The sequence below is a fragment of the Oncorhynchus gorbuscha genome, linkage group LG05, assembly GCF_021184085.1.
Source record: "Oncorhynchus gorbuscha isolate QuinsamMale2020 ecotype Even-year linkage group LG05, OgorEven_v1.0, whole genome shotgun sequence".
Lineage (NCBI taxonomy): Eukaryota > Metazoa > Chordata > Actinopteri > Salmoniformes > Salmonidae > Oncorhynchus > Oncorhynchus gorbuscha.
The window spans coordinates 46,600,361-46,614,882 of record NC_060177.1 but is presented as its reverse complement, the minus strand read 5'-3'; the positions used below and the strand labels follow the sequence as shown (position 1 = coordinate 46,614,882).

General features: G+C 44.1%; 1 protein-coding gene across 4 annotated transcripts in view; it reads right to left on the bottom strand.

Moving 5' to 3' along the window:
* Positions 1 to 419: 419 nt before the first annotated feature.
* LOC124035977 (serine-rich coiled-coil domain-containing protein 1-like) overlaps positions 420 to 14,522 on the bottom strand; it is a 104,789-nt gene continuing 90,686 nt past the window's right edge. For 2 of the 4 annotated variants that reach the window (XM_046349992.1, XM_046349993.1), the window contains one exon: positions 420 to 2,394. In XM_046349992.1, the coding sequence (XP_046205948.1) occupies positions 1,822 to 2,394 (573 nt within the window). In that variant the 3' untranslated portion in view covers positions 420 to 1,821. Of the gene's footprint in view, positions 2,395 to 6,168; positions 8,325 to 14,522 lie in introns of those variants that run through there. The other 2 variants (XM_046349994.1, XM_046349995.1) reach the window with 2 other exon arrangements.

Below are 14,522 nucleotides of genomic sequence, written 5' to 3'. Positions count from 1 at the left end.
TTGTTGTGAAGTGGAAACGTCTAGGAGCAACAACGACTCAGCTGCGAAGTGGTATGGCACACAAGCTCACAGAATGGGACCGGAGTAGAGCTGAAGGGCGTAGTGCGTAAAAATCGTCTGTACTCGGTTGCAACACTCACTACCGAGTGCCAAACGGCCTCTGGAAGTAACGTTCGTCTGGAACATTGTGAAATGAGTTTCCATGGACAAGCAGCCGCATACAAGCCTACAAAATCACCATGTGCAATGCCAAGCACCGGCAGGAGTGTTGGGGCGGCAGGGAGCCTAGTGGTTCGAGCGTTGGACCAGTAAACGAAAGGTTGCTAGATCGAATCCCCGAGCTGACAAGGTAAAAATCTGTTGTTCTGCCCCTGAACAAGGTAGTTAACCCACTGTTCCTAGGCCGTCATTGTAAATAAGAATTTGTTCTTAACTGACTTCCCTTGTTAAATAAAATACAAATATTTAAACAAAAAGCTTGGAGCAGTGGAAACTTGTTCTCTGGAGTGATGAATGTTGGATAAACTCCTCACCCTCTGTAAGTCCGATGGGCAAATCTGTGTTTGATGGATGCCAGGAGAACGCTACCTGCCCCAATGCATAGTGCCAACTGCAAAGTTTGGTGGAAGAGGTATAATGTTCTGGGGCTGCTTCTAATGTTTTCGGGCTAGGGTTAAAGCGAAGGGAAATCTTTGCTAAAGAATACAATGACATTCTAGATGATTATGTGCTTCCAAATTTGTGGCAGCAGTTTTGGGAAGGCCATTGCCTGTTTCAGCCATTGCCCTCGGGCCCAAAGCAAGGTCCATACAGAATGGTATGTCGAGATCGGTGTGGAAGAACTTGACAGGCCAGCAAAGAGCCCGACCTAAACCCAGTGGAACACCTTTGTGATAAATTGGAACAACGACTGCGAGCCAGGCCTAATCGCCCAAAATCAGAGCCTGACCTCACTAATAATCGCGGCTGAATGGAAGCAAGTTTGCGCAGCAATGTTCTAACATCTAGTGGAAAGCTTTCCCAGAAGAGTGGAGGCTGTTATAGCATCAAAAGGGGGACCAACTCCATATTAATGCCAATGATTTTGAAATGAGATATTCAACTAGCAGGTGTCCACATACTTTTGGGCATGTAGTTCATGTTGGTCACATTGTCAGTGCAATGAGCAGCATGGTTTGGTCATGTTCAGCTTTGCTAATGTAACTACAACTCTCACATTAGTTAATTCCCTATGGCGCACGCGTGTGTATTCACGCATGTGTGGACATTAGCACCTCTAAGCAAACGCTCAACATTCAGTGCTAATCTAATGTGATAGATGGACGAGTGCCTTGTTAATGCTAGCAGGCAGGCTGACTGACTGGTGTGTGTTCAAGTGAGCACATCTATCAGCCTTCTACAATAATATAAAATGTCAAAATGGTCAAATGCACAGAACCAAAGAAACGCATATAGACATGTACCTACCAAGGTACTGTTTGGAGGTCTGGTTGGATGACAGTGTAACACAAAATACGTGTTTAAGAAGAGAAGCAAATGTCCCAATGATGTGATCTAGATAGTTTTAAAGTGTCTGTCATAGCAAACTCTGATCAGGAGGAGCTAGGGTTGAGAGAATGAGATGAAAGAAATGGGTTGGATTTGAGGTGAATGGAAGATGCTTGGGAGCTATGACACTGATTGTTGTATAAATTCCAGAGATTACCTTCACTTCCATGATTCAGACGGTGATGTGTCCATTCAATGATATGTTTAGGGTACATGGGAAAAGTGAAAAGTGTGTGTGTGTGTGTGTGTGTTTGTGTGTGTGTGGCCTGCGCCTCAGCCGTTATGCTGGACCAAGGCCTGCAGTTCAGCAGTGTGGAGCGAGTGCTGCAGGAAGACGTTCTTGCGGCTATACATGTGCAGGGACAAGGGCCCTCTGGGGGGCTGGCCTAGGCGGCCCGTGAAGGAGGAAGAGGTGGTGGTGGTGGAGGAGGGAGGAGGAGGCTGGCAGGGGCTCGGCACGGGGGCTCTCTCGCTGTCTGAGGAGAGGCAGCTTCGGCAGGGGCTGTCTCGACTCTGAAGGCTGGAGCTGCTGCCCCCCACCCCCATCGCCCGGGGGATCTGGCTGTTTGGGTATTCACTTTTCCTGAGAGCCCCTGCCTCTGATGATGAGGACAGAGCCTCTTCTGGTCTCCTGGGGGCCCCTGAAGGGTCCCTGCCTCCCACGGGCCCACTGGAGGAAAGGGGTGGGGGCGGGGTTTGGGTTGGGGCTGGGCAGTGGCGCACGTCACTGGTAGTTGAGCGCTCAGCCACCTCACGGCTATATTGGTCCACGTTGAGAGACCGGGCCACCCTTCTGTCTCTTGTGCTGGTACTGTTTTGGCTTGTTGATCGGCTTGGATGGATGGTCTGCGAAATGAGAGAAAGAGCAAAAGGGAGAGAGAGAAAAGACAAAAGTGAACAAAATACAAACACCAACGTAGCTGGTGAACTGCAGTGACATTTTGACAAGGTGTTGTTCCCGGAGCTTTGTCTAATTGTTTCTTGATCAACTGGAACCTTGCTCTGTAAAGAAGGAGAACAAGAAGCAGACTCAGTCTCTCCAGCACAGTGTGGGGAGGTGGCACACAACTCAAGCATGGCACCAAGGAGAAAGACACCTGTTCCTGGTCACACAATACAGCCTCTCTTATGCAACACGGCTCTGTTACTTCACTACACAACGCTACACTATAACCACGCAACAAGGAAATGCATGAACGTGGTCGGCATTGACAAATCCAAAACAGACACTCCGGAAAATGTTTGACTAAATAAACCCAATCTGAGTCGACGGGAGGGTACATAGGAATTGAACCGAGTCGACAGCCAAAAAGTAAAGAAAATGACTTACAATGTTTGAAACAAATCTATGAGCAGGGCAATATAATTACAAGGAGCAAAGCTAATGCAATAACTTTCGAGGTGCAAATGGAAATTGAATCCAACATGCTCGCTCGCACAATGTAATATCGCACAATGTAATACCAGGGAAACAGAACGGGCTTATCGGGATGGAGGAACAGAGCGTTAGCGCTTCATGTTTGTTCACATCATTAGTTAGGCAGAAGTAGCACTGTATCATTTCATCTCCACATAAAATGGACACAAAAATAAGAGGCGAAAGAACCATTTCTTTATCCTGACATTCAAATTGCCAGCGACATCTACTTACAAAATAATAATTTGTACAATCATTCCTGCAGATATTGTGAGATGTTTGAACTGATGTTGAAAATACGAATTCAGTTGAGTAAAAAGGGTTGTGTGTATGTGACTGTGTTTCTCCAGGCATGTTGTTTTGACAGCGATGGTAGAGAGCAGAGGAGTGCAGGTGTAGCCAAAGAGTGGAGCAGGTTGATGTTTTTTTGTCATGAGTCTTGTCCTGGAGGCAGAACTGAGCGATTTCTTCTTTGACAGGCCAGCTGCAAAGTCAAGATTGGCTATATTGAACACATTTTGGAAGACAAAAATGACCTTTTTGGTTTTACTTTAAGGTTTTGGTTAGGCATTAGGGTTTGCAGTGTGGTTAAGGTTAGGTTTAACGCCTGATTTGATGACTTTCTGGCTGTGCCAGTTAGTTACCACTCTGCAGAGCTGCCTAGAGAATAAAATTCATGACGGAAAAACGCTAACCTGCAAATGGGGGGGGGTCTGCTAAAATCCCTCCAGCTGATTATATGCAGAAGTGGAGACGCAACACAATTTCATCACTATTCTCCCCTGGTCGAGCCCGCCACAGCACAGCACGCCCACACACACTACGATGGCACACAGGCGAAACAGCTCCCCAGAACACAGTCAGAACACAGTCAGTCTTTGGTCTCAGTTTGACTGAACACAGTCAGAGATACAGCAGCACAATACAGAACTGTCAGTGATACTAATCCAGTGTTTTCCTTAAGTACATGGAGTAGCCAGCCATTTAGGGAAAAAGTAGCTGTCCCAAACTGTCTAGTGGGGTCTGGAGGCATGCCGCCCCCCGGGGGAAATATTACATGTTGGTGGCCTCTGGAACATTCTGCCTTGATGCCACCCAAAATACACAGCTAAATTCTTGAATACTTTAATGAGTTTGGTATTTTGGCATTTAATTAGGATCCCCATTAGCTGTTGCAAAAGCAGCAGCTACTCTTCCTGGGGTCCACACAGAACATGAAACATAACACAGAATGACATAATACAGAACATTAATAGATAAGAACAGCTCAAGGACAGAACTACATGTACATACAATGCATACACACAAACTATAGGGGAGGCGTTGTGCCGTGAGGTGTTGCTTTATCCATTTTAAAAAACAAAACAGGTTTGCTGTTTGAGCAATATGAGATGGAAGGAAGTTCAATGCAATAAGTACTTGATATAATACTATACGCTTTCTTAAAATTGTTCTGGATTTGGGGACTGTGAAAAGACCCCTGGTGGCATGTCTGGTGGGGTAAGTGTGTGTATCAGAGCTGTGTGTAAGTTGACTATGCAAACAATTTGGGATTTACAACGCATTAATGTTTCTTATAAAAAGAAGTGATGCAATCAGTCTTTCCTCAACTCCTAGCTAAGAGAGACTGGCATGCATAGTATTTATATCAGCCCTCTGATTACAATGAAGAGCAGAACGTGCCGCTCTGTTCTGGGCCAGCTGCAGCTTAACTAGGTCTTTCTTAGCAGCACTGGACCACACAACTGGACACCAATCAACAGAAAACAAAACTAGAGCCTGCAGAACTTGCTTTTTAAAGTGGGGCGTCAAAAAAGCAGAGCATCTCTTTATTACAGCCAGACCTCTCCCCAATCTTTACAACCATTGAATCTATAGGTTTACCTATTTTCACCAAACTAGTTGTGGTATTGAGTAGAAAGACATGATCTTACAATTAAAATGACTGAAAATGTATGAATTTAATGTATTGTTGTTTTGGATATCGTCTATGCCTAGACCTACAGTGCGTTCAGAAAGTATTCATACACCTTGACGTATTCAATCTACATTTTTCTGTGTTACAGCCTGATTTCAAAACAGATTAAATAGATTTTACACACAATAAACCATAATGGCAAGTAAAAACATGTTTTTAGATTTTTTTTTGCAGATTTATTGAAAACTAAATACATAAATATCTCATGTACATGAGTATTCACACCCCTGAGTCAATACATGTTAGAATCACCTTTGCCAGCGATTACAGCTGTAATTATTTCTGAGTAAGTCTCTAAGAGCTTTGCACACCTGGATTGTACAATATTTGCATATTATTATTTTTAAAATTCTTCAAGCTCTGTCAAGTTGGTTGTTGATCATTGATAGACAGCCATTTTCAAGTTAGGCCACTCAGGAATATTCAATGTCGTCTTGGTAAGCAACTCCAGTTTATATTTAACCTTGTGTTTTGGGTTATTGTCCTGCTGAAAGGTGAATTTGTCTCCCAGGTCTTTGTGGTTGAATCTGTGCTTGAAATTCACTACTCGACTGAGGCACCCGGTGTCTGGTGTAAAGCAGACTGAACCGGGTTTTCCTCTAGAGATTTGCCTGTGCTTAGCTCTATTCCGTTTATTTTGATTCCTGAAAAACTCCCCAGTCCTTAACAATTACAAGCATACCCAAAACATGATGCAGCCACCATACCATAACCCCACCACCACCATGGGGCACTCAGTTCACAATGTTGAGCTCAGCAAACCACTCGCCCACACAACGCCATACACGCTGTCTGCAATCTGCCCGGTACAGTTGAAACCGGGATTCATCTGTGAAGAGCACACTTCTGCAGCGTGTCAGTGGCCATCTTAGATGAGCATTTGCCCACTGAAGTCTATTGCAATGCCAAACTGCAGTCAGGTCAAGACCCTGGTGAGGATGACGAGCACGCAGATGAGCTTCCCTGAGACGGTTTCTGACAGTTTGTGCAGAAATTCTTTTGTTTGTGCAAACCCAGTTTCATCAGCTTTCTGGGTGGTTGGTCTCAGACGATCCCGCAGGTGAAAAAGCCGGATGTGGAGAACTTGGGCTGGTGTGGTTACACGTGGTCTGCGGTTGTGAGATGTCAGCATGTCAATTGCACGTTTCCTCAAAACTTGAGACATCTCTGGCATTGTGTTGTGAGACAAAATTGCACATTTTAGTGGCCTTTTATTGTCCCCGGCACAAAGTACACCCGTGTAATGATCATGCAGTTTAATCAGCTTCTTGATATGCCACACCTGTCAGGTAGATGGGTTATCTGGGCAAAGGAGAAATGCTCACTAACAGGTATGTAAACAAAAGTGTGTACAACATTTTTGATAAATATGTTTTTTGAGCATATTGAACATTTTTAGGATCTTTTAATTCAGCTCATGAAACCAACACTTTACGTGATGCGTTCATATTTTTGATCAATGTACTTGAAAACATTATTGTTGACAATTAAATTACTGAAGGAAATTTCAACAAGTATAAATTGCAGTGTCATTTATTTATAAAATACTTGTTTAGCAACTGACCTACAGATTTCTTTTTGAAGAATCCTGCAAGAGCCTAACTTCCACCAGCTTCCTTTTTTTAGTCATGAAGAATGAAGCAGGTGTTAAACATGGGCTTTGCCACACAGTAATCAGCAGTTGATTACTCCATTGTCGACACTCCAATCAAATCAGTAGGCCTATATAAGTATCTGTAATAAAACCATATAAGTATCATTAGAGTTTAGAACCTTCAATCTGTTTAATTATGTATTAATAATTATTAAAAAATGATAATTAGGAATTATTTGATCGAGAAAAGGTTATTGCACTTTAAAAACAACATTGCCCCTTTAAGAGCTCTGCTGCGCCCAAACCACGCTTGAAATAAACACGGTAGCACTGGAAAGCTGGAATCCCCCTCTTAACAAATGCCATCAAATCTGCTGTCAAAAGTGTTTCCCCCACGATTGCATTAAGAATTAGTGTGCATTGACTACTTGTCAGAATGACCATTTCTCCCCTATTGGCACTCGTAACTTGACTGTGCCTCGAGAGGAATATTTATCTTGCACAACAAGCTGACTAGGTAAATACGTAAACTATTCTACTATGGGGTTGTCTGATTTTATGTTTGTTACTAATTTTGTTGGCAGAGGAAGAATAAGTTCTAGCATATTCAACTCTGCAGAAATATTTGTTAATGTTCCATATTCTTTAAATTAAAACAAGTGTAGGCAATTTATGAAGTGGAAAACACTGATGCCACAGACCAGCTGGGCCCAGCAGTCATTCATGTGTTCCCTAAAACCAGATATCTTAAGGCTTGTGCATTGGGACACACCACATGGGACACTCTGCGACAAAGAGCAGAAAAGACAGTGAGAAGCTCAAAAGAATGAGTCACATTTGACACAATGAACTAGTAAAACAAACTGAAAACATTGTATTAAAGGACTGTCGAGAGTTCTGACTTTTGTCGTGCCTGTCTCTCGGTATTGTACAACAAATGAAGAGAGAACACACGGTGCAGAGGCTTGAGCCAGCTGCGGTACAATCAGTGTCCTTGATCTCTGTAGTGATTACGCAACTAAGCGTTCCCAGACACAAGTGTAGACAGAGTAGAATAAGGTGTGACAGCCAGGGGAGAAACAGACGATCATTGGTCCTGACAGAGGCGGCTTGCAGCCTGCCCTATGTCACCTCACTCTCCGTCACTGGTCCACCATGTCTTCAGCAATGTTTGTAGTGTCACTTCTACAGGAGACTACATGGTAGCAGTAGAGTTTTACAGTACCCAAAACCAAGTCTATTTATTTTCTTTGCAGGTTGATGTACAACGATGCTTGTCTATCGCAGGGCCTTAACCCTAGTCCATTTCCTTAATGCTGCCTGCCAAAAAGAGAGGCTTCGGGTCCCATTTAAAGAGTTTATGGTATGACTTTGCCGGCGATCAAACCCCAACCTTCCAATCTCAGGATGGACACTAAAGGACGGAGCAGAGCTACTGCGTGAATACAGTAACGTAATGCGGACTTGATTTAATTGAGCCCTAGGACTGTAAGGAGAGCAACGTTTACAAGAGGAAGCGAGAAGAGGAAGGCTCCTCCAGTTGGTGACATCACGTGTTTAGAGGTGAGGCAGAAAGAGAGAGAGGTCTGGAAGTTGGAGCAGTAGGAGTGCATGGAGCCGGTAGCACAATGATGAGGACTGATGGAGCGCAAAGATGATGGGAGGCAAAGCTCCATGTACATCAAAGCTACCCGGCACCTACTGCAGCACCCCTCACGCAGCTGTCAGCTCTGCAGCCGATAAGATACTTTACTGGGCCCATCTTGTTCTCCCCGACAGCACAGGACCTGGATAAACAATAAGAAAAAATATCAAGAAGAGAAAAAAAAAGGAGGCGAGGAGAAGAAAAGCCACTCATAAATGGAATTTCCATCAAATAGTATGGCGGATGTCTTTGGAGTCTGATAACAATGTTGCAGCTGCCAATGTGTCACATCCAGAAAGCAGCTGTGATGCTTGACTGCTCTTTACTCATGTTCAAAAACAGCCAGCGAGTGGAGAGAGGGAGTGCAGCTAGCTAGCTACCCACTCATGTGTCAAAAAAGACTGACTGGATGTACACGACACTGTGTTGACAAGAGTTCCAACAGAATATATTGTACCACACACACACACACACACACACACACACACACACACACACACACACACACACACACACACACACACACACACACACACACACACACACACACACACACACACACACACACACACACACACACACACACACACACACACAACCTGTAACAGTGAGACATAGCCTATAAGTTTTAGATAGAAGACAGACAAAAGGTTGGCAAGTTTGCTATACCATTTTGAGAAATAAATAGAATGGACACCGATGATAATAAAATACAAAGTTGTAAAAGGCCACAGGATGGTGGTTTGTGACAACAGTAGCTCTGGTCCAGGGCCTGAGCATGTTACTCTAAGTAAAGGTTAGTAAAGAAAACACGCTCAACACCCTGGACAAGAGCTATGAGAACAGTTGTCTCTTTAGACTTGTTGAGCAAACTGTCATTTTCCTATTGTGTCATGGCAGTGCTTCGCTTAGGGCTGCACCCAGATCAGTGCATTGACCTACTACTCAACCCATTGGCTGGTTGTTTTTCTGGCAGGTGTGAAACTGCACAATGACAAACTCCTCAGTTGATGATCACACCAACCAGACTGCTTCCCCTTCCCCAATCCTAACCTTAACCATTAGTGAGGAATATGACAAACGTTGGGCTCCCGAGGTGTCACTATAGTACCTGGTTCGAATCCAGGCTGTATCACATTCGGCCGTGATTGAGAGTCCTATAGGGCGGCACACAAAAGGCACTACGTCAAGCTCCACAAAATGGAACAGTTAACACTAGAAGTGCAGGTGTTGTGGAGTATGTAGGATATAACTGCTAAGCTCACCACACCTGCGGAACCTTTGAGTACAGACATGCAAACACAGATCTTGTACCTGTGTACATGGTCAAAAACTACCAGGGTAAAAAACAACCACCTCCAGAACCTAATTCTGGACTGGAACGAATTGCAAAAATAACTGAAGCTGGAGAGTTATATTTCCCTCACTAACTTTAAACATCAGCTATCTGAGCTGCTAAATGATCACTGCAGCTGTACACAGCCCATCTGTAAATAGCCCACCCAATCTACCTACCTCATCCCCATACTCTTATTTACCTTTCTGCTCTTTTGCACACCAATATTTCTACTTGCACATCACCATCTGCTCATCTATTACTCCAGTGTTAATTTGCTGTAATTACTTCCCTACAATGTCCTATTTATTGCCTTACCTCATTTGCACACACTGTATATAGACTCTATTGTGTTATTGACTTTACACTTGTCTCTTCCGCGTGTAACTCTGTGTTGTTGTTTGTGTCGCACTGCTTTGCTTTATCTTGGCCAGGTCACAGTTGTAAATGATAACTTGTTCTCAACTAGCTTACCTGGTTAAATAAAGGTGGAATAAAATAAAAAAATTCTGATATAGCCCTTAAACCAGAAGCTTTCCAAATGAGTGTTAAGAAAAATGAGTTTGCAAAAGTTGCTTCTCTAATAATGTTTTAATTAAGTATTTTTATTCTGAATATTTTCATCTTTTGTATAAAAAAAAGCCCAAGTTAGACTTATTAGCCTACATTTTACAACATAGCGCTATACATTCTCTCTGGATGTCACATTTTTATATTGCAAGATTCATCAGTCAGACCAGAACTTTCTCTCTGTCTTTGTAGATGGATAGGGTAAAACTTGCACCATGTTTTGGTAATTATGTATGTTTGATGAGAGTCCACCATGTGCTCAAGGAGAGAGAGAGAAGGAGGAGAGGAGAAGTCCTTCATGGGCCTCTGGAGTGGAGCTGTCACATGCCACTTCTGGGAACGGTGGTTGGAGTGAGGGCTGCTGCCCCGACGGACAGATGCCTGCCTGTCTCATGTCTCCCTCACCTTGGGGGCCTTGACAGCTCGGGCCAGCACTGCCAGTCTTGTGTCAGTCCCATTGAAGGCTGGAGGGGCGAGGGATGAGGGAGGAGACTGAGGCTCTCGTTAATTACTCCCATTGTATCCTCTGACAGCCTGCACAGGGGCTGAGGGAGAGGCTGGCTGTTCCAAAGTCCCATCTCAGTCTCAGGGTACGCACGCACACACACAGCTTTAATGGCCATCTCTGTCAGCCATTTTCCGAGGGCATTCTGGTGACTGATACTGAGAGGACAACATGGCAGAAACGGATACATTGGCATCATAGCACTGACAGACAGCACCGTTGATGTTTGGACATGGGAGTGCTGCCTGACACAAGGGGTGGAATATACCCTCGGGTTTGACAGATACTACCACACTGAAGGCCAACTGATGGGCCTGGGTACCAGCCTTTTTGTGCCATTATGTTTGGTGTGACGAGAAGTGGCATTAAGGTACAAACAGATCTGGGACCAGGTTTACGTCATTGACAAATAAAAAAGACCAGTTTCTGAGAACATTCAAGTAAAACAATTCCAACTGGGTCATTCTCATGGTTGACCGGCCTCTTTAAGGGCACAAAGCAAGATCTCACACAACAAGCGCTGTTCTGAGACAGAAGCTCAGGTCACTTTGCTTCGAGTCTGGCACGCACATACAACCGAAACAAGAGTGTGTGTGTGTGTGTGTGGGTGGGTGGCCCGCCTCGCTCAGAAGACCACATGAAGAAAGAACACAGCCAATTTATGCTTATCAGATTTCATGTTAGCACTGAATATTCATCTGCCATATTTGTCGACAGAATATTCGTACTATGTGCCTCAAGGATATCCGGAATGTGCAGATTCCAAAGAATACCCTCATCAATATGCATGTTTCTCTGCTTTCATTAATGTTGGGAGTAAATTGTTTTAGATCAAACTCAGAGGCTCCGTCTCTGCATCCATAAACTGGAATATTAAACCAGACGTGCATGTGGTAACATGGAAAACACCAATCTGCTGTCGCACTCCCCAGTCTAACTGGAGAAGCATGAACAGCAGGCCGAAGGAGAGGAGTGGAGCTAGAGAGCATAGGCCTGGGGATTCTGCACTGGCAGAGGAGAGGATCCAGGCGGAGGGAGTTGTTCTCATGCAGCAACTACCCTACTTTGCTTTGACTAATGAACCGGAGGTGTCCTGAATCTGTCCAGCTGCAGGGGCATGAGTTGGCCCACCCCACAACTGAGGGTGTGTGTGTGTGAGAGTGTACGCATTACATACATGCGTGTGTGAGTGTGTGATTGATTGTATGCATTACACGTGCGTGCGCACGTGTGAGGGATGCATGTCCCTTGGTGCTGTGCTGAACGACAGCCCCTGCCAGTGGGCACCCTCTCTCTGGTCCAGGTACCGCATGGCGAGACCATGCATCAATTAACACTTCATCATCCTCTGACCAATGATGAGAGAAATGCGTCCTTGCCTCAGGCTACGGATGGAAAAAGCAAAAAATAGCATTGGCGTACATTAGCCATCTTGGGATGTGAGACTTTGCATAGGGGAAAAAAATACATAGTATTACATAACAACCATACTGAGGCATTGTGGTCTGGTTGAAGGTTAGAACAATGTAGGCTACATGACCCTGCAAAGAGATGTTTCTGGTCCCATTACAAGTCCAGGACTACAAATGCATTTTCTCTTTGGTCGAGATCGTAGTCTAACTAATGTAACATCACGTTCCTGAATTATAGCCCTGTTAATTGTTGCATATCTGTTTGGTGATGTTATTATCGCTAATGGTGTCTTGGAAGTTAGTTCTAAATGACTTCTCAGTCAAGGTAATGCTTGGTGTGTTTTTGATGCTAACATGAGCGTTAGCCTAATCCTGTACATATTTACACAAATTCTCACTTACGATCCTATTTAACTTAAGCTCCCCTCCTACAGCATGTAGACTAATAAGTCTCCCCATGGCTCTCTTGGCATGAAACACTCCGGCTTAAAGAGTAAATGAGAAGAATCCATTTTATTCTCATGAGCTCTATACTATACATATACATATGAATGTGAAGCCATTTAAATGGCCTTACAATAAGAGTCATACTTCTCCCTTGTGTTCCATCCCAGAGAATATGTATTTATAGATCATTTATGATGTTTTAATTAGTAGTGCACTATAAAAAGGGAATAGGGTGCCATTTAGGATCCAGTTTTACAGTGTGGGTTAAACATGGTGCCTGAAGGAGAAGGTCTTGACCAGCTACCAGTCTGATTAAGGATCCAGAGCATTCTGAATTACGGTAGACCGCAATTCCAAGTCCGATAAAAGAGAACACAAGACAATCTTCCAACATTTTGAATCTGGAGCAATAACGGGGATATTTGTCTTATATAATCTTCTGCGTTGTAATTCTTCATGTGTAGTACATAGAGTCCACACAATCTATTCTATTCTCGCTGCCCCATCCTAGGAGGTATTCCTGCGCACGCACGCAGACATATAGAGAGTAGAAGTAAATGAGGCTTATGTTTGATTTCTCATCTCTCTAACAGCTTCACTCTTCTGCCTTATGTCCTTGTTTCTCTCAGCCCTCCTTATGTGATACTCCCCTGGCGTTTGCTGATCCGGGGTTTGCTTCAAACTCTTAATTGTTGAGATCACGGTCTAGCAAATGTAACGTTACGTTCCTGAATTATAGCTGTGTTAGTTGCTGCATATACAGTGCATTGGGAAAGATTTCAGATCCCTTGACTTACTCCATAAAATGTTTGTTACGTTACAGCCTTATTCTAAAATGTATTAAAATGTTTTTTTTTTTATTCATTAATCCACACACACACACACACACACACACACACACACACACACACACACACACACACACACACACACACACCACACACACACACTAGCCCATAATGACAAATCAAAAACAGGTTTTTAGAAATGTTTGCAAATGTTTTTTTTTAAAGCACCACCACATTTACATAAGTATTCAGACCCTTTACTCAGTACTTTGTTGAAACAACTTTGACAGTGATTACAGCCTTGAGTCTTCTTGGGTATGACTCTACAGGCTTGGCACACCTGTATTTGGGGAGTTTTGCCCACTCGTCTCCGCAGATCCTCTCAAGCTGTCAGGTTTGATGGGGAGTGTTGCTGCACAGCTATTTTCAGGTCTCTCCAGAGATATTCGATCAGGTTCAATAATAATAATAATAATATATGCCATTTAGCAGACGCTTTTATCCAAAGCGACTTAGTCATGTGTGCATACATTCTACGTATGGGTGGTCCCGGGGATCGAACCCACTACCCTGGCGTTACAAGCGCCATGCTCTACCAACTGAGCTACAGAAGGACCAAGTCCGGGCTCTGGCTGGGCCACTCCTGCGTTGTCTTGGCTGTGTGTTTAGGGTCGCTGTCCTGTTAGAAGGTGAACCTTCGCCCTAGTCTGGAGGTCCTGAGTGCTCTGGAGCAGGTTTTCATCAAGGATCTCTCTGTACTTTGCTCTGTTCATCTTTCCCTTGATCCTGACTAGTCTCAAAGTCCTTGCCGCTGAAAAACATCCCCACTGCATGATACTGCCACCACCATGCTTCACAGTTGGGATGGTGCCAGGTTTCTTCAAGACGTGACGCTTGGCATTCAGGCCAAAGAGTTCAATCAAGGTTTCATCAGATCAGAGAATCTTGTTTCTCATGGTCAGAGTCTTTAGGTGTTTTTTTTGTCAAACTCCAAGCAGGCTGTCATGTGCCTTTTACTTGAGGTGTGGCTTCCGTATGACCACTCTACCATCTATCTGGAAGGTTCCCCCATCTTCACAGAGGAACTCTGGAGCTCTGTCAGAGTGACCATCGGGTTCTTGGTCCTTTCCCCGACAAAAGGCCCTTCTCCCCCGATTGCTCAGTTTGGCCAGGAAGCCAGCTCTAGGAAGACTCTTGATGGTTCTAAAAAGCTTCCATTTAAGAATGATGGTGGGCACTGTGTTCTTGGACCTTCAATGCTGCAGACATTTTTTACGGTACC